General features: G+C 37.7%; 1 protein-coding gene across 3 annotated transcripts; it reads left to right on the top strand.

The window, feature by feature from the left end:
- On the top strand, window positions 1-27,075 carry LOC148090040 (dematin-like). Of its 3 annotated transcripts, none has more exons than XM_087811467.1 (16): window positions 1-85; window positions 14,020-14,082; window positions 14,978-15,012; window positions 15,119-15,199; window positions 15,298-15,426; window positions 17,558-17,602; window positions 17,684-17,876; window positions 17,956-18,000; window positions 19,124-19,276; window positions 20,306-20,409; window positions 20,474-20,579; window positions 20,749-20,807; window positions 20,886-20,943; window positions 21,800-21,849; window positions 23,445-23,522; window positions 23,637-27,075. In XM_087811467.1, the coding sequence occupies exons 3-16, from the start codon at window positions 14,998-15,000 to the stop codon at window positions 23,748-23,750; spliced, it is 1,230 nt and encodes a 409-aa protein (XP_087667593.1). In that variant the 5' UTR covers window positions 1-85; window positions 14,020-14,082; window positions 14,978-14,997; the 3' UTR covers window positions 23,751-27,075. The 3 variants fall into 3 exon arrangements, with proteins under 3 accessions (XP_087667593.1, XP_087667610.1, XP_087667601.1); XM_087811484.1 differs by having other exon boundaries at window positions 20,886-20,928; window positions 21,793-21,849; XM_087811475.1 differs by having other exon boundaries at window positions 15,122-15,199.
- Window positions 27,076-27,308: the final 233 nt, after the last annotated feature.

Consider the following 27,308-nt stretch of genomic DNA (forward strand, 5'->3'; position numbering starts at 1 on the left):
CGCACATGCATGCAGTATATTGAGAGAGTAGAGAGGCAGAGAAGAAGCTGCTGGATAGTTCTGACTCACAGCAACAACATCCCAGGTAAGACTCACCTTTTACCACTCCTCATGATCACGTGACGTGATTTTTATTTATTTTTTAAACTACATTTCATAGTAACCTGTGAATATAAACGTACATGTGCGCACTGATGTTCCTCTGCTGCGCATCCACGCTCATGTTTGCGGACGCTTGGATGAGTCTGCGCACGTTTCTGAGATAAACTGCGTTAAATAGTGAATTATGATCAAGCCTCGCGATAAATATGAAGTATTTCATTCACCGCAGACCAGTTGGTTCGGTCCTCGACCTTGTCTGCGGGAGCCGGCGGATTGTCGCGCCGCACCAGGCATGGATGGACCTGCTGCACTGACGGCGCCACTGAGCAAGGCAGCAATGGTGCTCCACACCTGGTGTTTGGAAGCATCAATGAAGGAAGTGATGAGAGGTGGTTCTGAGAGAGAAACACTTGGTGGAGGAGGAGAGGAGGGAGAGAAACCGGTGGGATGGATTAAGGAATAGAGGATGGTTTTATGTAACACCCCTCCTCCTCATCCTCCTCATCCTCCTCATCCTCCTCATCCTCCTCATCCTCATCACATCTGCCAACACTATGGCTTCCTCTACACCTCTTCTTGATTGATATCTGTCACTCAGTCTGTGTCAGGGTTCACCTGTCTGCTGTCAGACTAGTACAGGTGTAATGTTTTCAGCTGTAATTTGATTTGACAAAAACAGCCACAATGACATGTGTGTTGTAAAGGAAGCGTCATGAACCTGGTGGAACACACTGGAGGGACCACAATGGCTGCTCGGCCAAAATGTATCAGTCTTTTTATTTGATCAATTTCTTTCATTACGAGTGTGTACTGTCAAGAATCTGGAGATACAATACATATCACAATACGGGGACAATGATACTTGAATATTCTGCAATATATTGTGATACTGTAGTATGTAGTAACAAGGATATATGTGTATTATTGTCGAGTACTTGACTCTGGTGTTGTGATAGTGTAGTAACAAGGATATATGTGTAGTATTGTCGAGTACTTGACTCTGGTGTTGTGATAGTGTAGTAACAAGTATATATGTGTAGTATTATCGAGTACTTGACTCTGGTGTTGTGATAGTGTAGTAACAAGGATATATTTGTAGTATTGTCCAGTACTTGACTTTGGTGTTGTGATAGTGTAGTAACAAAGATATATGTGTAGTATTGTCCAGTACTTGACTCTGGTGTTGCGATATTGTAGTAACAAGGATATATTTGTAGTACTGTCCAGTACTTGACTCTGGTGTTGTGATAGTGTAGTAACAAGTGAATATGTGTAGTATTATCGAGTACTTGACTCTGGTGTTGTGATAGTGTAGTAACAAGTAAATATGTGTAGTATTATCGAGTACTTGAATCTGGTGTTGTGATAGTGTAGTAACAAGTATATATGTGTAGTATTATCAAGTACTTGACTCTGGTGTTGTGATAGTGTAGTAACAAGTAAATATGTGTAGTATTGTCGAGTACTTGAATCTGGTGTTGTGATAGTGTAGTAACAAGTAAATATGTGTAGTATTATCGAGTACTTGACTCTGGTGTTGTGATAGTGTAGTAACAAGTGAATATGTGTAGTATTATCGAGTACTTGACTCTGGTGTTGTGATAGTGTAGTAACAAGTAAATATGTGTAGTATTATCGAGTACTTGAATCTGGTGTTGTGATAGTGTAGTAACAAGTATATATGTGTAGTATTATCAAGTACTTGACTCTGGTGTTGTGATAGTGTAGTAACAAGTGAATATGTGTAGTATTATCGAGTACTTGACTCTGGTGTTGTGATAGTGTAGTAACAAGTATATATGTGTAGTATTGTCCAGTACTTGAGTCTGGTGTTGTAGTATTTACAAACACATGCTTTCATTTGTTTTCAAACCAAAATATGTCCAAACATCAGCTTTAAAAGCTGCTGGAGTTCACTGTATCCTCTCGTCCTCAGGCATCGCTCGGATCTTCATTGTTACTTTATCTGCGGAGGAGTTCTAGTGGACGGAAGTTTAATTGCAACACAAAAATTTCAAAACGATGTGAATATTTGTTAATTGTTAAAAAAAAAAAAAAAAAACCATTAATATTATTATTTTTTCTTTTACAAACACTTTAGTACTAAACCATAAAATTACTATGATGGAAAATAAAGTATGATTTGAAAGCAAAACCATAAATAAATTGTAAGAAGAAAATCGATACAGTACTGTATCGCGTCGCTATGTACATTTAATAGTTTCAGCCTCAGGAGGTTTGAAATTCACATGAAACCTTTTCGGGTTTACGGTTTTCCTGTTTCTTTTCTTGTTCTTCAGGCTTTCATCAGCTGTGCCAGACACGTCTTTAATGTTCATTTAGAAGAGAGCAGGAAGTAGATTCATAATCGGAAGAAGAGTCTCTATCGCCACTCTGGCAGAGGAATAGTTGAATTCCTTCGGTCAAATCTGACTCAAGTGGATGCTCGACATTTTTACCGACTTATTTTCTAATAATTCTTTCCCTGATTGCCTTCATTGTTTTCTGTTGGTCAGGATAAAAAAAAGGTCCCACACAATCACAATGATCGACAGTAGTGAGGAAAAACCTTCTTATAACAGATGGAAAGCTCGAGCAGAACCAGACTCAGTGCGGAAGGTCTTCTGCTCTGACCATATTTCATTGATTTAATCAAGTTTTCTACAGTTTTTCACCAGTTTGGCCATCTACTATGTACACAATAATGTAGATGTACACTGTAAAAAGTACACGATTGAGAGTCACTGAAGACTTAACTTTCATTTTTGTACTTTAACCTTCACTCACTCACTGAAATGAATTGAAAGTTTTCTTGCTGGAATACTTAGAAATAACTTTAGAGGATCTGCTTTTATATTGAGAATAGAACTTTTGAATAAGAGAAGAACAACTCTACACAATGGTGAATAGATGTGTGGAGGCCGCACACAGACGTCAGCAACAGCCTTGACTGGCTGGAAGTCATTGTTGCTTCATGTTAAGTTCGTTCAACAGCGAGCCTTCGTTGAAAGTGAGGATTGGACTCTTTGCGAGTCTGACTGTTGGCTCTCACTTCATCAAGCTGTCACTGGAGCCGGTCTGGATAGAAAGGTGTCAGTAATCACAGCATTCTCTCGCACCACTCAAGATGTCCACACCGACCCCTGCCCACTGCAGAAAGAGCAAACTGTGAGGCTGATGATCATAACCCGAATATAAACTGATTACTCAGGAAATTGAATCGCTTAAAACAGGCATATACCGGTTTATTGTCGACCTTCAGATAAAAAGAACTCAAATAAAATAGGATAATTAGCAAATATATGAACGTAAAAGTACACCTCAGTATAATGCTGAATCAGCATCAAGATGGTCCATATAGAATTTGTGTTTTACTCGTTTTCACTAGTTTACAGGTTTGTTTTGTGAATTAAATTGACTAAAATGAGCGTCTTGACGTGTCAATAGTCACAGACTAATGTTAATTAGAAACTCTGTTTTCGAACTAAAACACCTTTCAAATAATCAATAGAACAGAAATAACAGATTTTTCTGTGCAAAGAAACAGCATTTAAGTCAAAGTTGGGTCGAGCAGAATTTACTTTCATAACTGTGACTTTCCAAACATGAACTAAAAGCGTTGATTTACTCTGTAGTTGAATACATAACACAAAATAAATTACCTTCACGTTACTGTCTTTCTTTTAATCCCTTTCTTATTCATTTTTATTCTCTTTCTTGAAGTTTCTAAAGAACCTTTCAACGGTAAACCTTGACTCTGAAGTTATTTTTTTTTCACTAATCACTTGAAAGGATACAATGCAACAGATTTCGCTCATAGATTTCAGATTTCTTATTTTTTTTCACATCCAAAGGAAAAAAAACAGAATCCCTTATTAGTCCCACGAGGGGAAATTCAACCATTCACACATACTGATGTGAGTAGGCTGCACACTTGCGCCAAGTTCACCATCAGGAGCAATCAGGGTGAAGTGTCTTGCTCAGGGACACAACGACAAAAGCTTGTCCGGAGCTGGGATTGAACCTGCAACCTTTTGGACTGCAGGCAACCACTCTACCATCTGAACTATGTCGCCCCTAGTAAAAAGAAAAAACTCAACACACAATCATAAGAAAACCCTGCAGTCTTATTAATAATAATAAGAAGAAGAATCATTTTCTTATTCAATATTATTCAAGTTATGATAATGAGGATTAACATTCAATGTTTAAAGTAAGTTAAGTAAGTAAAGTAAAGGTTATTTCTAAAGCGTCTTTCTCAACCAGGGTCACGAAGCGCTTTAATAAACAAAAACAATACACATAGATCATCAAACACAGATGTTTCTTGAAGGAGTCAGTAGATCATCAAACACAGATGTTTCTTGAAGGAGTCAGTAGATCATCAAACACAGATGTTTCTTGAAGGAGTCAGTAGATCATCAAACACAGATGTTTCTTGAAGGAGTCAGTAGATCATCAAACACAGATGTTTCTTGAAGGAGTCAGTAGATCATCAAACACAGATGTTTCTTGAAGGAGTCAGTAGATCATCAAACACAGATGTTTCTTGAAGGAGTCAGTAGATCATCAAACACAGATGTTTCTTGAAGGAGTCAGTAGATCATCAAACACAGATGTTTCTTGAAGGAGTCAGTAGATCATCAAACACAGATGTTTCTTGAAGGAGTCAGTAGATCATCAAACACAGATGTTTCTTGAAGGAGTCAGTAGATCATCAAACACAGATGTTTCTTGAAGGAGTCAGTAGATCATCAAACACAGATGTTTCTTGAAGGAGTCAGTAGATCATCAAACACAGAGATGGTTCCAAAGCTTAGGAGCAACAGTCTGGAAGGATTTCTCTCCTCTGGTCCGGAAGTTCAGGAACCATCAATAGATTCTGATCCACAGACCTCAGAGCCCGAGCTGGGGTGTAAGGCTGGATCAGGTCAGAGATGTAAGGAAGAGCCTGACCATGAATAGATCTGAAAGTAAGAACCAGAATTTTAAAATGATCCTGAAAGAAACTGGCAGCCAGTGAAGAGTTTTAAGGATCAGGTAAATGTGAGTTCTTCTACTAGAGCTGGTCGGAATTCTAGCTGCAGTTTTTTAATCAACTGCAGGTTTGAAGTGAATTCTTTATTTTATTTTTGTAGTTTGTATGTTTTCTCTCTGTTTGTGTGGGTTTATTTGGGAACTCTGGTTTCCTCACACAGTCCCAAAAAATACTTAGGCATCTTAATTGTCTATTGGAGTTAATAGTTAGTGTCTCTGGCTCTCTATGTGACTGACAGACCTGTTCAGGGTGTCCCCCGCTGTAACCCAAGGTAGCTGGGACAAACTCTAGCCTCCCCACAACCTTTTGAAGGGGAATCCTGGATGAGAAAATGAAAGTTATTTTTTAGAATTTATGTATTTGAATCTCTTGGGGCCACATAAAAATGCTTGCTTTTCCAGATTTGGCACAAAAGTCGTGACTTAAATATGAGAACAGTTTCCTTTTTGACGTACTTCAGAGGACAGGGTAGACCTTGTGAAGGAAGGACAAGGTTTTTGTCCACCATCCATCCAGAACTTTGGGACTCCTTCCCAAGAGACGCGGCAACAGATTGTCGTTCAGGATGAGAGATTTTGTAAAAATGTGTCGCTGCTTGTGCTTAAAGTGTTACATGATGAGGTAGCAGGAGGAGTTGTCATGGAAACAGCTCTGCCTGTGGATACGATGGGCCTTGTTTGTTTACATAAACCAAATCAACGATGGATGTCAGAGGTCAGAATAAGTCACGACGAGCTTCGTGATCCATGTGGGATGTGAAAGGTAACCTGCCCACGGGTTACAGAGATTAAACTCAATGTTTTGTTATCAAAATATTATACTTTTATTTATCATTGTAAGTACAGTATATTAAGCTATAGAGACTTGTCAGGGAGATCCTGACATCCTCTTGTTGTTTATATACTTGGGATCGATTCAAATATTCCATTACCCAATTGTCATTTAAATATCTCAGATGGTAGAGTGGTCGTCTTGTGGCCTGAGAGGTTGCGGGTTCAATCCTATAATGTGATTGTGTTGTTGTGTCCCTGAGATCCTGATGGGAGACGAGCAGTATGGATGTATTTGGATGTTTTTAAGTGTCTTTTTGGACAAAGATGATGAAGACAACATTTTTGTCTATTACTCTAAAAAAGAATTGATTACTTTGAGTGAACCTTTAGGTGAAGTACAGAGTTAAGTGTAAATTGCTTAGAGTTCTGAAAAACAGAGATAGCTGTGTTTTTATTCGATGTGTTAACCGCACATGTGATCTTTGGAAGTCAACACATGGTTATTTTTAATCCTTTGCTTCAGGTTTTGGCATCGTGTGAAAGAAGAGAACATACTTATTTAATCAATTTTATTTTTAGATTTTAACTAGTTTCTATATGAATTCGTTTAAGTAAACTATTGAGACAGATTTCCTCCGACAGAACTAGAAGTCTCGGCTGTGATGAACAATTTCATCTCTGAGGAGAAGGCCAAGAAAATGGCCAACAGGCATCGGCGTGCAGGAAACATCTCGGGGGAGAAGACAGGAGCAGCAGCTTCTGCAGACTCAACCCTGCTGCGGTGAAGTCTCAGTGAAGTTTCCATTGTATAACATGACTGAAGATGAGTCATATTCCACGAATAGATGCCCACGCTGTTCAGCAACTGTACGAGTATAGAACGATAACAGACGTCTACGAAGAATTAGAAGGTACAAAATAAAAATAAAAAACTTTTTAAGTAAGTAGTATGATACCTGGTAAAAATATATATATTTACAAATCTGTTGTTGTTATAAAAATAGATATACATTGATGATATCAATTTAATTACACAAATATAATTTAAGATTTGTGTTAAAATGCAAACGTTAATTTAAAAATAGTTATTGATAAAAGGTTAATGTTGACAAATACTTGATTCAATATGTATTTCTTGTTGCAAAAGAATGAGGAAAGTTACATTCTGAGCAATATTTGACGATATACAGCTTATATTCTTTTGTATCTATGTGTTTCTGTTTCATTTTTTTATTTCTAACAATGTCTCCGGCTATGTATTCTGCAAAATTAGCTGTTAGCAACAACTGCCAAATTCCCTTCAGATCAGTCAACCAAAGACAAAAACAACCAATTTATCATAAATTGTATTAATGTACTTTTACTTGTTGGTTAATCTTAACAATTGTAAACAAAAAAAAGAGAATAATTGTACGAACAATCATCTATTTTTTGCCAACTAGTAGCTACTTGCTTAGTGACTTGGTTCTCATCCTCAAGTCTAGGGGTTTAACTTTTTATTTAGTTTTAATTCAAATAGGAATGTAAATAACGTGTTCAGATCTGTCCTTGTTTAAGGAAAGGTAGGATGTTTTCATCTGTAACTGGGTTGAGTATTGCGGCTCTTATCTGTGGCTGCAGCGGGGCTGAGAGGGTTGGATGCAGGAATGAGGCCACGCTGCTGAGCCCGGCATCGGGTCGGCCTGCAGTGGCTGTCATGTCTGTCAGGTGATTCTCTACGGGAGGAATTTTAAGTCGTGTCTTTGAATAGCTCGGATATTCTGTGTCCGAAAAATCTTTCCGAAACAAGCTGCAATCTTTCCTCTTAAACAGTTATTCATCAAACTGAAATTCAAAATGACACCATTGCTCTCTGAGGAACTTCAACCTTCTAGATTTTAAACGTAGTTTTTGTGTGTGATTTCTTTAGAAAGCACACACCAAATAAGGAGCAAATATAACTTATGGCATCGTTTGCATTGATAAGAAATATACTTTTTTTTGTTATATTTATTAGCAAGAAACATTGTTTCCGCCAGAGAGTACATATTGTTCATATTCATTTTACTTTTAAAATAAAGGATCTGAGGATGTTCATGTGTTTGAACAGCAGGGATTAACTATAGTGATACTCAGCAGCACTATAACAAACCTGGATTATAGGAGCTTTATAATTGGTAGTTCTTCTTAAAACTGGGAATTAAAGTCCATCTAAAACTGACCCTTTGAACCTGAACCTTATAATAAATATATATTTCTGATGTTGGTTATGAGTTTTGAAAACATTTGAACCAACTGTCCAGTAAATGCTCTTCTACTTACTGTGGAAATGAGAGTTTGGAATCATGAGGAAATTCCCTAAATCCCTTAATAGAATACATATGAGTGTTTTAGCTGTTTGTCCTCAGCACACGGCAAGCATTGGAATTCTGATCCACGTTCTTCGGTTTGGATGGATTTTGTGTATCTGAGGTTATTTAGATTCTCTGCTTGTTTCATTGTGTCTTATTATTGTGTATTATTTCAAATATATTTTGCAATAAGGGTAAAATAAGAAAATTGGTGGAATAACATTCAGTAGAACCATAGCTGACTTCAACTCAAAGCCTTCAGGATGATTTCTTTAAAGACAGAAACTTGATCCAGATGCCTAAACTTCAATTTTGTGTGTTTTGACTCGGATAACTGAGTCAGGTCACGAATAATCCTGCTTCAACACTACCTTTTCCCTCCTAAATGTACATGAAACTTTCATTTATGAGAGTTTTGGTTAATTAGGCTCAACTTATTCTAAATACTTATTCTAAATTTAATGTGATTTTTTTAGTAACAGCACTTTACCAGAATCTTGTACTTTCACAAGTTAGATACCACAACACTCTGGCTGTCAATCACGTCACTGAGAACCTTCACTTGGCCTGTGATGACGATGGTGGCGGTTGCATTGAATACGTGTGGCTGGGCGTGGCTGCACGTCTGCAGGAACCGATAAGACACTGGGGTGCATAACACACAGTATCGGCTTCTGATTCCTCAATAGTTTATATAAAAAGAAAACTAATATACCAAAGTTCCTTTTGAAAGACCGCCACATTTACTACTTTTTAACAGAGACATGGACCCAATTAGGTTAATGATCAAAGGAAGGCCAACTTTAAAGTCATAGATTGCGCAATATCTTGTTGTGCCACAATAAATCCAGGCGGCAAATATGAAAACCTAATTGTTTAATTAATTATTTTTGTTCTTTAATTGGTCATTTGGGACATTTTATATATGTTGAATCTTACATAGTGCTGCTTTAATGTAAATATTGTCAAAGGGCAAGTAATATGTGTATTTGTGTGTTTATTAAAGTTATGTGTGACTCTATTGTATCATCAGTGTCTGTTTGTAAAAAACTCTCTTTTCATTGAAATATTGACATTAGAAAATGATCGTGAGCCCCGCCCACTGAAAACACTTTTTCTGGAGATTAAACCACACCCTCTCCGCTGTGATTGGTCAAACATCGAGGTTACACACCATGCGTCATCAATCCTGGAAACCTCCACCTCCAAGAGACTCGTTGTATAAACAAAGTCGGGCGTGATAACAGCTGGTTGCAGGAGTGAAGCCATTATTACATCATAATGGACTCTTGTAACCTCTCATTCGCTATGATTTCAGAGCAACTTTATAAAGTAATAAGTTCAAAACATAAGATACTGCATCTTGGAGAGAAGACTTCAACTGTAAGAAGGTCACTTGTTTTTTTTAAGAATAAAATAGTTCAAACAAAACAAAGAATTTCCTCTGTATTAAGTTTTGTTTTCGACTCTTTGCAATAAGTTACAGTCGCTTACATCATTGCAGCTGCTTTAGTCAGTGACACTGTTGTGTTTTTGTGTTCTTTTTTTTTACATAACAGATGCTTTTGCTAGCTCTAAACATTCATCTCTTCTCATGCGTTTGATGGTGTTTTTTTGTGCGAGACGTGAGCATTGACTTTGTTACAATTATAGTTTTTTTTAAAAGCATTTGTAATGGTGAGCAAATGAGTTTGAGTTTTAATGTTTATTGTAACTTTGAATCAAAAATTGTTTGATGGATTTTTTAGCTCACAGTTTAATTTATTTTTACTAAATTCAACAATTTCAGATGTGTTAACATCACAAAACATACATATTTCTGCCTGCATTTTAAATACACATATATTTTTTTATATTTATTTAGATATATTTAAATGAGAAAAAAGCAAGAAAACAAAACGTCTTGACTTAATAAGTGTAATAAACTCTGAGGCCCTTTATAGGTTTTTTTCTATCTTTATATTTGTTCTCAAATACACCTCCAGTCTTACAGTTGAGTTTAAACATCATGTCTATATTTCTAAGGATACGACGACATTAATCTCATCCTCGCTGTCAAGTCGTGATGCGTGAAAACAAAGGTGTTGACGCCTGGAACTGAAAGTGGGTCGGAGAGGGGAAACTGCTGAGTCACAGCTTCACGGCTCTGAATCATCGTTGGGATTATTCTCTTGTCAGTTCGTCCCTTAGCCGTCCTTCACATCACCTCTTCACATGTTCACGTCCCCGAGCGGCACTTACTGCTGTAATAGTTGTGGAACAAGTAATGGAGAATAAAATACTCTTGGGTTGAAGATCTCAAGATTAATCATAGTGTCTCATAGTGTTATTTTCATTCAGATCTAGAAGTTTGTTTGTTATTCTTGCAAAAAAAAGAATGTCTACACGTTCTCAGGACCTATATGTGTGTAAGTGTGTGTGTGTATGTGTGTGTGTGTGTGTGTGTGTGTCAACTGTGTGCAGTGACCGATACTAACAACCTCTTCGGTTGTTTTAACAAGATCATTTACGTGACTTTGTCTGAGCACAAAGGCAGCGACAGCCCCCGGTAAAGTCATCCAGACATTTTAAAACCTCTCCTGTGCTTCTTTGTTGGATTGTGTCAATTACAGTACGTTGAAGGGGATTCTGGGTAATGTAGGAAAGTTCAAATGACTGTCCTTCGATGGTGGCCAGTACTGTCGATCGTGAGAGCTTCATGTTGCAGAGCATCTTGTTTTTGTCTTTTTCTTTTTCCTGTCAGCTGATTGGACGAGAAGGTTTTGTAACCTAGCAACACTTAGATATCTCCCAGCATTCCTCTGAGCTATCTCCGCTCCCCGCAGACCAGTAGAGGCTCTGATCTGCTGAGTCTTTAACCAACTAAACTAGAAAATGGAAAAAAAAACGGCAGTGTACAATATATATCAGCTCTTAGAAAACATGTGGAAATAAAGCAGCTTTGTAAAAATATTTGGTGCTGAAAGATAATCACTGATTTAAATATGATCTTTACCACCAATGACCACTTGCATGACTTGAAGTTGGGAGGAAACTTGTTTAGTGTTGAACATGTAGGACCTACAGAAGTGTAACACAAAAATAGACAATTAACAATGAAACCTTCAAATCACTTTTGTGTACTCGCTCCGGTGTGAAGGTAAAGAGAACAAACAATTTTGTTATTGGTTAATGAGGTTTCATGAAACAGCTGATGAGGTTTCATGAAACAGCTGATGAGGTTTCATGAAACAGCTGATGAGGTTTCATGAAACAGCTGATGAGGTTTCATGGAACAGCTGATGAGGTTTGATGGAACAGCTGATGAGGTTTCATGAAACAGCTGATGAGGTTTCATGGAACAGCTGATGAGGTTTCATGGAACAGCTGATGAGGTTTCATGGAATAGCTGATGAGGTTTAATGGAACAGCTGATGAGGTTTCATGGAACATCTGATTAAGTTTAATGGAACATCTGATTAGGTTTAATGGAACAGCTGATGAGGTTTCATGGAACAGCTGATGAGGTTTCATGGAATAGCTGATGAGGTTTAATGGAACAGCTGATGAGGTTTAATGGAACAGCTGATGAGGTTTCATGGAACAGCTGATGAGGTTTCATGGAACAGCTGATGAGGTTTCATGGAACAGCTGATGAGGTTTCATGGAACAGCTAATGAGGTTTGATGGAACAGCTGATGAGGTTTCATGGAACAGCTGATGAGGTTTCATGGAACAGCTGATGAGGTTTGATGGAACAGCTGATGAGGTTTCATGGAACAGCTGATGAGGTTTCATGGAACAGCTAATGAGGTTTGATGGAACAGCTGATGAGGTTTCATGGAACAGCTAATGAGGTTTGATGGAACAGCTGATGAGGTTTCATGGAACAGCTGATTAGGTTTTATGGAACAGCTGATGAGGTTTCACAGAACAGCTGATATGGTTTCATGGAACATCTGATGATGTTTTATGAAACATCTGATGAGGTTTCATTGAACAGCTGATGAGGTTTCATGGAACATCTGATGAAGTTTTATGGAACATCTGATGAGGTTTCATTGAACAGCTGATGAGGTTTCATGGAACATCTGATGAAGTTTTATGGAACATCTGATGAGGTTTCATGGAACAGCTGATGAAGTTTCATGGACCAGCTGATGAGGTTTCATGAAACAGTGTCTCATGTCTCAAGATCATGTGCTCTATGATCTTAAAGGTATCAGGTTTATAGCGAGAGACTGACTTCCAGTTGACTTTACTAAGTAAAAGTAAAAAGTGAGAATTGAAAACTCATTCTATAGCTTGAGATCCACCTGATACACACATCTCTTAAAATAGTCTTTGAAACTGTTTGACTGAGGAAAATGCAGAAGAGTAGCAGGACAGTGAAGTACAGACTAAGCAGGAATCATTATCTGATTTTTGGCTCAGCAGTGACGACAGTTTCATTTCATCAAACTGCAGCAGATCGCCAGAATCATCGCTTAGCAACGCTGCTAAAACCTGACTCTGGAAATAGACGAGGAGCTTCACTGTGGGATGTCAAACAGAGCGAGGGAAAGTCTTCATCTCTGCTCAAAACCCCGTGTGACACAGTGTGAGCTTCTCAACGTCAACTTTCTAAATTCAGCCGCTTCAACACCATTGAAACTAAACCACCAACTGGAAACACTTCTTGTTTTTCACTGTATTAAATATACTACGCTTTCTTAGAATAAGGTGACTCACTCACGTTCAGAAGGTTCTGACTGAATGACAAAAATAAATATACTATTCATTTATACATAATTTAATAACAGTTGAAAATTGTTTGATTACAGTTGAAAATGGTTTGATTATAGTTGAAAATTGTTTGATTATAGTTGAAAATTGTTTGATTATAGTTGAAAATTGTTGGATTATAGTTGAAAATTGTTTGATTACAGTTGAAAGTTGTTTGATTATAGTTGAAAATTGTTTGATTATAGTTGAAAATTGTTTGATTATAGTTGAAAATTGTTGGATTATAGTTGAAAATTGTTTGATTACAGTTGAAAGTTGTTTGATTATAGTTGAAAATTGTTTGATTATAGTTGAAAATTGTTGGATTATAGTTGAAAATGGTTTGATTACAGTTGAAAATTGTTTGATTATAGTTGAAAATTGTTTGATTATAGTTGAAAATTGTTGGATTATAGTTGAAAATGGTTTTATTACAGTTGAAAATTGTTGGATTATAGTTGAAAATGGTTTTATTACAGTTGAAAATTGTTTGATTATAGTTGAAAATTGTTTGATAATAGTTGATAATTGTTTGATAATAGTTGATAATTGTTTGATAATAGTTGATAATTGTTTGATAATAGTAAGTAAAGCTGATCCAACTATTATCTACCTGATCCAGAGTTTATGATAGATCACTGTTTTCTGATGATGTGTTAAAATCAGAGGTGCTTATCCTCATCCCTACAACCAAGTACACAAAGTTTTAGAAATAAATAAAGATGTTGCAATGTATAATATCAATAAAACCCTTATAGCTTTTAGTGGATCTATTCAAACACATGTGAGTCTCATTGATATTAAATTAAGTGAGGAGGTCTGGGTTTAATTCCTTGGACAAAGAACATTCCTCTCTGTGGGTGAAACCTTAATCTTCCACTTTATTGATCATAGTATTGATCGTCTGGGGCCATTAGACGGAAACTGATCCTCCTCCAGAGACCAACAGGAGATTCCTTTCTCCGTAAACATTTCCATCAAGACTCTATGGGCAGGTGGTCATAATGTTTTTTTGTATAAATGTGTGTTTCAGGTGCTGATCAGGCCCTCGAGCCCTGACGACAGACACACAGACATGAATCTTTCTCTCTCCGAGGTAAAGCTATTGTTGTTCTGACCGCTTGTTACCCAAACTTCCACGCGAGCTTCCAAACAAAGCTGCTCTGGAATCATCCCTTTGTGTCAATCAACCGCGTCGGACAAAACCCCGAACCGGCAGCAGAAAACCAGGGAAAGCTGGACTGAAAGTCTGAGATCAACCATCGTCTCGTTCCCATTTCTGAGTTCAACCAACAGATGGATTAATGCATCGATGTTCACCACCAGAGGCGCTGTTTTAAACAACGAAACCAGAATCAATTCACTGTTAACAAAGAGAAACTAAACCTGTTTTTTGAATTTTTTTTTCTTTCAACAAGGCACAGTTTATAAGTGTAATAGCAGTCGATTCTGTTTCATGTTGATACTACTTTCCTAAAAAAGTAGAATTTGATTCTATTAAAAAATCTAATCTGATGTTTTACCTTCATGTTAAAAAAAATGTCTTACATTAAACTCTTAAAAAACCTTTGTTCATACACTAAAAAATACAAAAAATTAATGTTCATTATATCAACCATTTGCACATAATTGTATTTTATTTTGTTGAGTGTAAAATTAATTAAAGAGTAAAATACATTAAAAAAATAACATCCATCTTAATTTTAGTTTTTACTGTAAACAAAAAAGTTGTAAATTAAATTAAACTCTATTTTTTGTGAAATAAGTTTGTTATCTTCACACTTTCACATGGTGAAACAAAGTTATTCTGAACAATATATGTTATTTTGATTTCCTTCATAATTCTGTTTTACTGTTAAACCTTCGCCATTAACATTCTTTTTAACCTGTGGCCACAATTATGACAATTTTCATGGCTGTTCAAGTTTTATAACATTTGTACCTTCAAACAATCACTATATTATTATGATCTAAACGTTTGTTTCTTTCAGAAACTGACCAATCAGCAGTCATGATGATGCCCAAGGTAACATGTCTCAATATTTCCTCAGTTTCTTCTTTCAAAGTGTCTTATTTCCGTGTGTGTGTGTGTGTGTGTGTGTGTGTGTGTGTGTGTGTGTGTGTGTGTGCAGCAGCGGGCCCAGACATCTCCAGGGAGTGTGCTGTCTCTGAGAGGGTCCAGCGTGCCGGGATCTCCTGCCGCCGCCATCGTGGTGAGCCTCGTATCGATGTGTCGGGATAGATCATCTTCACGTCACATTAACCTGTAATCTCTGGGTTTCCTCTTCCGCCCCCCCGACTGTGACCTCAGGCCAGAGTGGAAGATGGGGTCATCGGATACAAGGACTTGGCAGCATTACCGAGAGACAAAGCCATTCTGGACATCGAAAGACCGGACCTGATGATCTATCAGCCGCACTACAGCTACAGTCCACTAGAGGTGAATCTTGCTTGTCCTCTGAACCAGGGGCGTCAAACTCAATCTCAAAATTACTGATCAGTCAAAGTCGCGGCCAAAAATATATATTATTTACCAAACTGTGTAAGTGTAAGTAAGTAATAGTTATTTGTAAAGATATTTCTAGACCAGGGTCACAAAACGCTTTAACAATCAAAAGCAATACACAGTTAAAATATATACTTTAAAAGATCAAGACACACAAGACAAAACAGGAGTCTCAGAAGATCCGGGAAAAACACAAATAAGAATGTCTTCAGATGTTTCTTGAAGGAGTCAGTAGATCATCAAACACAGATGTTTCTTGAAGGAGTCAGTAGATCATCAAACACAGATGTTTCTTGAAGGAGTCAGTAGATCATCAAACACAGATGTTTCTTGAAGGAGTCAGTAGATCATCAAACACAGAGATGTTTCTTGAAGGAGTCAGTAGATCATCAAACACAGATGTTTCTTGAAGGAGTCAGTAGATCATCAAACACAGAGATGTTTCTTGAAGGAGTCAGTAGATCATCAAACACAGAGATGGTTCCAAAGCATAGGAGCAACAGTCTGGAAGGATTTCTCTCCTCTGGTCCTGAAGTTCAGGAACCATCAGCAGATTCTGGTCCACCTCAGAGCCCGAGCTGGGGTGTAAGTCTGGATCAGATCACTGATGGAAGGTCTGACCATGAATAGATCTGAAAGTAAGAACCAGAATTTTAAAGTTGATCCTGAAAGAAACTGGCAGCCAGTGAAGAGTTTCAGTCTGGTCAGGATCGGAGAAATGTGAGTTCTTCTACTAGAGCAGCTCAGAATTCTGTCTGCAGAGTTTTGTGTGAACTGCAGGCGAGACACATCCTTCTTGTTTAGACACCAAAACGAACCGTTACAATAGTCCAGACGAGAAGAAACAAACGCATGGATTATAAGCTCCAGATGGTGTTGTGACAAGTCTGTCCTTCAAGCCATTTATTTTAATTTGTGCAGGGTTGAGCTTTGACTTTCACCTGATAGAAAATATTATCCAGTTCATATCAGGAAAAGACATGAATTGAACGTTTTTGTCTTTTTATATCATGAAAAAATGTTTTTTTTTACCCCTGCCAAGGAGGTTTTGTGCTTGTTGTTTCCAAAACTTTCAGAAAATACGAAAACATTTGAAAAGTAAGGATGTTATAAGGTTGGTTTTCTGCAGTTCCATTTGGATTAGAAAACGTTTTTTTTCACTTTCCATATTAGAGAAGAAATTGCTGTTGAATATGTTTCTAATCTACTGTTAATCAAATATAATCTCTTCATTGTCAAAGAACAACATGGTTGGGAGAGAGCTCTAGAATGAAATAAAAATGTAAAATTAAATAAATATCCAAAAATAAATAAATAATTATAGAAATTAATTTTAACCAAAATACTTTTTAATTATACCATTAATTCACAGTGCAATTATTATTTATACTTCCACCTACTGACCAATGTAATTTCTATCAATTATATTTCAAATGCTTACAAATGACTGTAATTATTTATGTAAAATAAATATTAAGACATAATGGTGGCTAAAAAATACGAATGAAAATAAGCAGCTCAACGAAGGCCCCCCTGGAACAATACAAAATCAAGTCCAGTTAAAAATCAGGCACTAAAAGCACTCATGCGTTCCGTCGCCAGTCAGGAGAAGCCATGAAAGCGAAGGTAAACCTATTAAAGCTGATTGTGCTGGTGGAAGCCCCGGTGCCGGGCGGCTGGAACCCCAAGGAGGCGTGTGTCGTTCAGAGGAATGCGTGTTTGCAAACGCTGGCTCAGGCTGTTACCCTAAAGGTCGCCGGTCAGATCTGAGACGCCATCGCGGCTGCATCTGGTCCCACGGCCACTTAGTTTGTCGGTTGGTTAGTTCCGCGTCTGGCTGCAAAGTGACCCATCAATCTGCTGCCTAGCAACCAGACAGACTAGTTAACAGCTGATGTCAGCAGCAGAGTCAAGGAGACTGACGGAGGGAAAAGGACGTGGATGAAAAGCCCTTGGATTAAATCACCAGCTCGAACAATGAGAGGAACATCCTCTTTAAAGTCTTCTATCAAGAGTTCTTGTTCTTATCCCTTCCTGAGGTTGTTTTTATCATGTTTTCTTACAGAGATCTCTGTCTCCTCGTTCCATCTCTCCTCCTCCCTCTCCAGAGGTTGGTATTCACCACAGTTTGCAACATTTGAAATTAAACTTCAAAACATGTTTACTTCATCTCTGCTGATGGTGTTTCCAGAATCTCTCCAAGGAGACGAGAGAATGGCTGGAGAACCGTTCGCCGGGCGGCTCGTCCCCGAGCTCCACGATACCGACCAGCGGAACTCACAGCACCCCAACACCGCCGACCCCCAACACCCCCAACACACCCACCACACCGCAAGCCCACCCCGCTGGCCCCAAGAGCATCCTGCATCACTTCCACAGACCAGGTAGACCTTAGTCCTTTTCTTTATTTACGGTTTTAGCGTTTAATTTTCACCACTTTTGCGTCTTCTTCTTGTCTTTTAGAAAATGGCAGCAACATCTATAGAAAGCCTCCGATCTACAAACAAGGTTGGTTTGTGACACATGAAGGTCTCGGGTTTGACTCCAGCTTGTGATAGCATGTTGGTCCTTCCTGAGCAAGTCCAATCTTTGATTGATGGCTCTAAAAAATCATTTTATTGGTGTTTTAAAACAAATTTATTGATTTATCACCCCATTAATAGATTATCGATCGTTTAAAATGATGATTTTTAAGACGTGATTAATCAATCATTTTCCTGAGTTAAAATCAATGATTGCCATATATATCTTCTTCAGAGCGTAGACTCATATTTCACACAATATCATACCTTTTGAATGTAAAATCTGAAAGAAATTGATCATTAAAACATCATTTCTTACCTCTGTAGCATATGTCACCGTCAAAAATATAAGTTACGATCAATAACTGTCATGGAAGATATAGACTACTATCCCACAGAATATCATTTCAATGTTGAATTTGGTAATTAAATCATCACTCGTTTACCATCTTAGTCATATGTGATCGTCAATAATGACAGGTTTATGGTGCTTTATCTGGAGGAGAGTTCATCAGTCTTATGGTATTAATGGACATTACAAAAGGTCGTTGTGACACTAAAACCTCTCATCATTTTCTGAAAACTACAGCCTTGTTTTCACATGTTTCACACATTTATTACTTCTTATTATTCTTATACTAAAGATAATTACAGTTATTATTTACAATTAGTATCAGTATTATATGCCAGTTTCTGATCAGTTCCTAGCTGTATGTACAGTAACGTGATATTAACACAAAGCTGTATCTTTTCTTGTTGTTGTTTTCCTGTCGGCTCTAAAACACAATTTGGTTTATTTCCCACTTTCCCCAGACAGATTTTCTAGTCTGGAGGCTGAAATTAATCAAAATGTGGACGCAAATTGCATCTCTGCTGGGAACCCCTGACATGATTTTACTACATTTAATCAGCTTTGGCATGCTGTGTGTGTGTGTGTGTGTGTGTGTGTGTGTGTGTGTGTGTGTGTGTGTGTGTGTGTGTGTGTGTGTGTGTGTCCACAGGCTTACTGGTGCTGTGATGACCAGGATGTGTCTCATTCATGTCAGACACACTGAACTGCTTTTTAAAAAAAGGTCATATTTTTATCATTTTCTCTCTGTCGTGTACAGAAGTGGCGTCTGCTCTGATGCCGCAGGGGAAACACATCGAGGACTTGATCATCGAATCGTCAAAGTTTCCAGCAGCTCAGCCTCCGGACCCCAACCAGCCCTCCAAGATAGAGACTGAATACTGGCCCTGCCCCCCTTCTGTGGCCGTCGTTGGTATGAGCCACACACACACACATGCGCACACACACACACATACACACACACACACACAACAACACATGTCGGATCAGATTAGATTCAACTTCATGTTGACAACTGCACTCGTCTGCAGAGAAATGGTCTGTTATATGTCTCCTCGTGTCATTTTAGGATCCAGCTTTTGCAGAATTGTAGAGTTTATCAAGTATGTTGTCGAGTGATTAACACAACATCTACGAAGGAAAAGCACTCAGAGAGCGCAGATCTCCACCAAACATTGTTTTTCCACCAATACAGTGGTCCCTCTCAATTTTTTTTTGTACATGGTACTGATTATTTAAATATATTGTATAAATACATTTAAAACTCCTTGTTATTGTTACTCTTTAATCTTACAAATGCGCAATTTTTTTGGGCAGCAGATTTAAACACAACTACAGAACCTAGTGAGGTTCCCATGATGCCTTTCTATACACTGTAGTGACCAATCAGCTGCCACTTATGTATTTAAATTCTACGTCTATTTTGCCATGTCGAAAAGTGATCGAGAGCTATGATTGGTTGGCTGGGCGGCAAAGCATTATGGTAGCTGTTCAAGTAACAGATAGTAGAGGGATGGCACTTCATATGCAAAGTTGAGTTTACGGATTCTATTTAATGCGAGGGACCACTATATTTAAAATCTTTAACCCTCTTATATTGCTTTTACTTTATTTTAACTATATAATCTGACACATTTTTTGCATTTGAAATGTAATTGAAAGGTCTGAACTAACTGGTAAAGCTGGTGAATGCAGTGTTGAGGGATTATCTAACCTGGATCTAGATTGTTATGCGGAACATCATATTTGTATTTATTTTATTATCAATGTTTCCCGAAAATGTCATTGAAAAACCAAACAGTGAGTTGTTTTACTGGCAGACAGACAGAAAAATCGAACCTTTTAAAAAGTCGATTTAACAGATTATGAATTCATCACAATCAACTTATTTTTCTACTTGATATGTGTGTGATTTCCTTTGCGATCTCAACCTGTGGTGCAGAGCAAGAATGTAGGAAGAAGGATGAAGAGGAGGATGACGAGGAGGGCGAGGGGCAGGACGAAGTGTGGGGGCTGCGAGCGCTTCAGAAGCAAGAGCTCAACAAGGTAAGCAATGGAACAAAGTGAAGACTTTTAGTGTCACTCACTGGTTCTTTTTCCCGCTTTTTAGATTCAATCAAATTTGGGGAAAATCATCCTTAAAGACGAGCTGGAGAAACCTGGAGCTCCGCTGAGGAGGAAAACTCGCTCACTGCCCGACCGCAGCCAGCATGCTGGTACACACACATACGAAATACTGTCCATTTAATCAAATTCATTAATGTCTTGATGGCTTTTGTGCACAATTAGAAGCTGAAACACAGTTTACGTATTATAAACTTATTTATTCTCTTGTTTGAAATCCTCCTAAAAGATTCAACCCCACCTTATATTCTCCTGTTGCAGGTTCTGGTGGATCCAGGTCAGTATATTTCCCAGCATCCTCCAAGACCGGACTGTCTAGAGTGAGTGTTTGTTTCAAAGTCAATATTTTTTTCCATTTTCAGCTGAACCTCAACAATAAACAAGCATTTGTGTTTCAGCTGCAGTCGACAGAGTTCAGCTCGTCCGACAAAACTCCAGCAGGTAACGAGAATATAAGTTGACCTCATAGTTCACATAAGACACTGAGGAACATATATCTATATAATATATAGTTGCAGATATCGTGGATTTTCCTTTAAAAATTATATACATTTTTAAATACTTCCTGGTAAGATTATGATTGTGTTATATTATGCAATTTTTAATTATGCAGCAAAAAGTACATTTCAACCAAAAAAAGAATTCAATATCGTTTTGTGAAGTGAAAAAGGTTATATGATGTAAAATAAATGATAAAAGTAGAGTTTTCTGCTGGAATTTCATTTAAAAAACAAGCCGTCTAGTTAAAATGGTGTGTGTATACTTCTTTAAAAAATCCCATGTGTCTAAAATGCAAAGACCAAATCTGATGGTGTGATCTGGATGATTGTCTCCAAAGCAAAGTAGATTCATGTTCATGTGGTGGACGTATGACATATGTCAGCGTTTAAGATAAGGAACATAGATTAAAGATGTTAATAATTACACATTATATTGTACTTCTGATGTGGAACTTGATGTATGTAGAAAAAACTCAAGATAAATTGAGCCTCCAGTGAGAAAAGGACAACATCACAATCAGACTTCCTGTTGATGAATGTATTTTTTACCCAGCGACTTGGTCTGCTAAAAGATTTCGGCCCCTTGTGTGATTGATTTTGACACAAATATGGAATAAGCTTAAGATCTTCTCATGACATGTGGAAGTAATGTAGCTCTTCATTTCTTCTCTCCATGTTCCGCAGATGTTCAGGTAAAGCTCTTCTCTCTTCCAAGGCTTCTTGTTCATTCAGTTATTCAAGTCAAGTGTGTAAATATTCAGAACAAAAAGCCTGACGGTGTGATTTCTGTGTGTGTTGGGGCCAGAACGGAGACTCCAGGATGGACCGTGGAAACTCTCTTCCCAGCATGCTGGACCACAAGGTTTGTTACTCTGGACGAGACCTGCGAGCATCAATACATGACGCCCAAATCTTTACTTTAACTGACGTCTGAAAGCATGACGGACCAGACTGTAATATTCACTATATTTCTTATACATGTCTGAGAACGGGGGTCGCAACCTTTTTTGCACCCTGGACCAGTTTGATGTTCACGGGCCAACATTAAACACTGTCAAAATAAATAAAACAGAGTTTGGTTTCACTCATGTATGATATTCATTGCTTTTAGTAAACATGACTAAAAAAGCGTCTCAAAGTGGAACAAACTAATGTCACTTCAGAGAAAACACCTTCTTTTTTCAATATAAACTTTCAGACAGTTATAATCAATTGAACAGAAATTATATAAATTGTTTTTTCTTTCTCTGTGGCCCCTTAAAGTGATAGTGCTAGTCCCTAAATTCAAACTCATTTTCTACTCACCCTCATGTCCACTAAGAGTTGGGATTATTGTTCCTTTTTAGAGTTATAGACAGAAATGTTTGTTCATTTTAATGTAGCGACTGGAGCTCAGTTGTAAGTAAGTAAGTAAGTAAGTCATTTGTATTTATATAGCGCTTTTCCAGACCAGGGTCACAAAGCGCTTATCTTCATCCAAAAAGACACTTAAAAACATCAACGTTTCCAGCTTCCAGAGCTCACACAGTCTACTGTCTATACTGGAGGCGTTCTCGATATTTACCCATACTTTTATGGTTTATAGCGTTGTAAGTCTGCCACAAATGGAAAAAAATAAAGATTTTACACTGCTGCTACTCTTTATCTTACATATATTTTATACAATATTTATAACCTACTTTTCAATTGCTAGGATCAGTTTGTGTTCTTAATGGTTTTACTATTGTCCTCATCTATTCACTGCAGGATAGTTGGAAAGGTTTTCTCGGTTTCCTTTGTACGTCTGACAATAAAGCTGACCTTGACCTTTAATTTTCTACTGAATAATTCCTCATGTGGAGGCTTCATACAAGAGATGATGTTACAGACGAGTAGTATGGAGGTATATGGATGTTTTAAGTGTCTTTATGGACAAAGATGAAGGTGGATGGATACACTTTATTGATCCCAAGATAAAGACAACTGAGCTCCAGTCACTACATTAAAATTAACAAACATTTATATCTAAAAAAGAACAGATTAATCTGAAAATAATCTCAACCCTTAGTCGACATAAGGGTGAGTTGAAAATCAGCGCAGTATGCATTTTGGGTGAACTATCACTTTAACAAATGCCTTAGGAACTGAAGATATGGCACAATTGAATTAAGGAACTGAATTAAACCTAATAGATGCTTTTACTTTTTAAGACAAAGATAATTTTAAAACACATCACATCTATTTGATCTTTCTGTAAAGAAGGGTCATAAACTATTATTTAAATGTAATATATATTTGGTTAAGATGTTAGCCTGTGATCCAAGCCAGACATCCCTGTCTTAGACTCAGTTTGAAAAAAATACATTTTAACCGTTTTATTATAGTCTCTAGAAATCCTGCTGCAGGCGACCTGCTGTTTTTTTAATCAGAAGCCTTTTTTAACTTTGGTATTCTTAAATTTTGTATTCCTGTTTGTAGATCTTTCCGTACGAGATGCTAGTAGTGACTGCGGGTCGAAGTAAGCTGCCTCCTGGACTGGACAGAACTAGACTGGAGGTAAATGTCTGAGGAACCATTTCAAAAATTTCATTTCTAAATATGCAAGAGCCTCGATTTCAGTCTGAGATGGAAACAAAATAGTTGTTTTTGTCTTTTTCGTCCGTCCTGCAGCTGCATCTCTCCCAGGAGGAATTCTACAGCATTTTCGGAATGACCCTGGAGGAGTTCGACCAGCTCTCACTCTGGAAGAGGAACCACCTCAAGAAGAAGTTCTGTCTCTTCTGATTCAACGAACTACGACTGCCACGATCTGCTCTTCCATCACGGGATCTTGAAACACGAATCATGTCCACCGAGGGAGCTTCAGGTTTGAGGTCACATGGAAACAAGAGACTGTTGTGCTGCAAGTGTGCACAACTTAGTTTGAGTTTGTACACGACACCCACTGAGAGAGTGTGCGACACAATGCTTGACATGATTCAACACAACTGCCGTTTTAGTTTCATTGACTTTGGCTCGATACAAGCCACTAATATGAAGTAAAAATTTGTCTTTTTTAATCAAACTTGTTACTGGTTAACAATAGTCTGGTTACTATTCTTTGTTATTATAGATCCACTTTCAATAAACAATATATATATACATATATATATACAATTTTAAAAGTCTATATCAAATTCGGAAACATAAACAAAAAGTCATTTTAGGAGTTCAATAGTCAAATCTAATCACTATTTATATGTGCATGACTAGATTTCTAGGACGACACATTGACATTTTCTTGCTCCTTTTTTCTCCTTTTGAATTATTTGGGAGGTTTTACACTGAATAAAACAAAGATGCAGGTAAACGCTCAACTTCTTTATTTTATTTTATTTTTAATAATAGGACTCGATGATTATTAATCCTTGAAGGAAATAATTAATAAAATACACAATGGCATAATTTCTTATTGGTTTTGAAGATAGTTAAACTGAACTAAATACAAATTAATTGAAACTGATCAACGATCTCTGATAAAAATTCCCAGGACACGTGTTAAAATGTCTATATGCAGAAAATATATTACTGTGTGGGTTTTGGATTCAGTTGGATTCATTTCTTGATTTTGCGGAGACATGAATCACCTGAATCCTCCTCAATTCTCTCACCACCTCGTTGATCTTCTCCTCCTTAGAACCTTCTCTCGGTCTGACCAGCGATGATGTCTTTTAAAATGGTTCTGAAGGAAGGAAACAAGAAACCAGTTTCAGCTCCGACCACTTTAAACCAGTGACGTCAATGTTACTCACAGAGTTCAACTCCAGTGTTGTGACTTAGAAATGTGCCACTAAAAGCTCACAGTTGGACGGTGGATCAAGCAGACCAGTCCACCAAAAGACCATCTGTGTCTCTCATGTCCTGCTGGGCTCGTGGATTAAACTAATTTTGGAAATTTTGGAATTAGACATTCATGACTAAGGAAGACACATAAGCATGTTAGCATTTTAAAGTCTGCTTTCACTCAACACGTTTTCCATTTGGTTGTGAACGGATGTTGACGAGGGTCGCTACAGAATCTTGCCTTCGTGAGGCAAACAGTATGTTGATGAAAGATTAGGAAAACAAAACCTTCTTTCACTTTTAAAACATGTAGCCATTTCTTTCCCGTTTATCTGCCTCGTCAGACAACTTTCCCAAGGAAGGAATACTAAGGTCTGTGTACAAATGTACTTTACATTTAGATTCATCATGAAACATGGAATATTATGGACCGACATTGTATTTAAAATCAACTGGAAACCACTAAAGTGGCTTCCAGGGTCAAATAAGAGACATCATTTCTCCTACTGTGCTCCAGATCCTCCCCTCGATCTCCCCCCAGTTGCTAGAAACATCAACTTCCAGCTTCTATTCAGGAAGAAGATAAAAACTCAATTTTGTCATTTGCATCTACAACTTGTTCATTTAAAGCAGCACGATGTCAAATTTCTATTCATATTTTTGGATGGAAGTCATGACTCACACAGTGAAATTTAGTTGTTCATGATGTAGACCCGCCCATAGAGTGTCCCTGAGACCACTAACAGGGTCAGAAACTATTTTAAAATGGGGGGTGTTGAGAGTCACCAGGAAAATTAAAAAAAAACAGGAAAATGATCCAACAATAGCATTTCTCATGTTTTCTAAACAAATGTGCAATCATTGTTGCAACAGAGGTCCCACAACATTGCAGTTACACTGTTCCAACACTGGAGGGAGACAAAAATGTTTTCAATCTTACTTAGTGATACTTTAAATCAAGATGATAGTTCACTGAAATCATGACACACCGTCAGATCTTTATGTGTTAATGCTTAAAAAAAAAAGATAAGTAGATGTAGAACAATATTGAACGAGCTAGTTCAACTACACAAAACTGGTTTCTTCCTTCCTTCTTTCTGGCTTTCACTGCCCTGTCCTCGACACATCAATATTCTCAGATTTTGATAAAAGAGTACTTCACAAGCTCTGAAGGATTAGAAGTGTTGCTTAGTGACCAAATAACGTGCAGCTATTTTCTAGTCCTCCCCCCGATAAGAAGCATGTTTCTACAATTTTAAACTCCGTTCCTCTGCCATTGAATCAGAGTGGGAGGCTTTTCTTCGGCATATTGTCACTAAATCTTTACGTTTTCAAAAAGAAAATCAAAGTATGTTTTCATTTGAGCTTCCCACTCTGAATTCACCGTTTTTGACGACATGTTGTGTTTAGAAAAGAATATAAAACCATGAGGCGGGAGGATGACGGCGACTTTATCACCAGGGGTTTCCCGAGGCCTGATGGGAAATCACTGCGCCCATCGTCACGGTAACTTCATAGACACGTCATCTGTGATGTCTCGAGCACCGATAGTGAAATACGAACTATATAATCTATAAATATCCACCAGCATTGTGACATCTGATCCGAATCAACAGTTTTTTTTATACAAGAAAACTCCTTTAACTGAAGAAAAACCAGCAAAGTTTTTTCAAAGGCAGAAACAATGAAGTTGAAGCTCATAAAACGTCTGCAGAAAAATGTGATTAAATGTTCAGTTTTGTTCGGTAAACAGCAGTGAAGCGATTTAAACTTCACCTTCCGCTCTTTCTCTGTGGTTATGAACGCATGAACTCACCCTCACAACACACACATGATGGCCAGAGGATCTCAGAAGAGGCAGAGATGAGTCACTTTAAGTTAAGATCATTTTTATTTCTCCCCAAATCCCCAAGAATGCTGATAAGATTTCATGCTGTGTTCTGATTGGTTGGGTGTTGTGACTGACACCATGACGACACAAAGATTGTTCACCTTTTTTTTTTTTCTTTTCTACATTTTGAAGTGTTTCTCTTAGGAGTTCTTTTCAACGCACAGGGTGACTTTCAGCTGGTGTGTCGCCGTCTGATGATGTCACACTCTTGTTTGTGGAGACACCGGACGGTGACCCCGAGAGCTCGACGCCGCCCTGTCGCTGTACATAGTGAAACCATGGATGACAATATATTTATTGTTGTTGTCGTTTCCATATCTGGATGCAGGTGATGTTACTGACGAATGGTGATGTGAATGATTAACAAGAGTTACAATAAAGATCATTTCTATTTGCTCGTCAGACTCAGTGTTTCTAAATATTGTCTGCGTAAAATAAACTCAATTGTTCCCAGGACACGACTAAAAAAAACCTTTAGATACTATTTCACAAAGTCATTTTCTGGGAGGATACACGTGCTTATACGAGAGAAAAAACCCGTATTAAAACAACCAAGAGCGGGAACATGAGTCAGAATTTCTGTGACATTTGCTCTTTAGGAAAAGCATTTAAAAGAAAACATGAGTATG

Source organism: Callionymus lyra, chromosome 1 (genome assembly GCF_982586985.1).
Source record: "Callionymus lyra chromosome 1, fCalLyr1.hap1.1, whole genome shotgun sequence".
NCBI classification, from domain to species: Eukaryota; Metazoa; Chordata; class Actinopteri; order Syngnathiformes; family Callionymidae; genus Callionymus; species Callionymus lyra.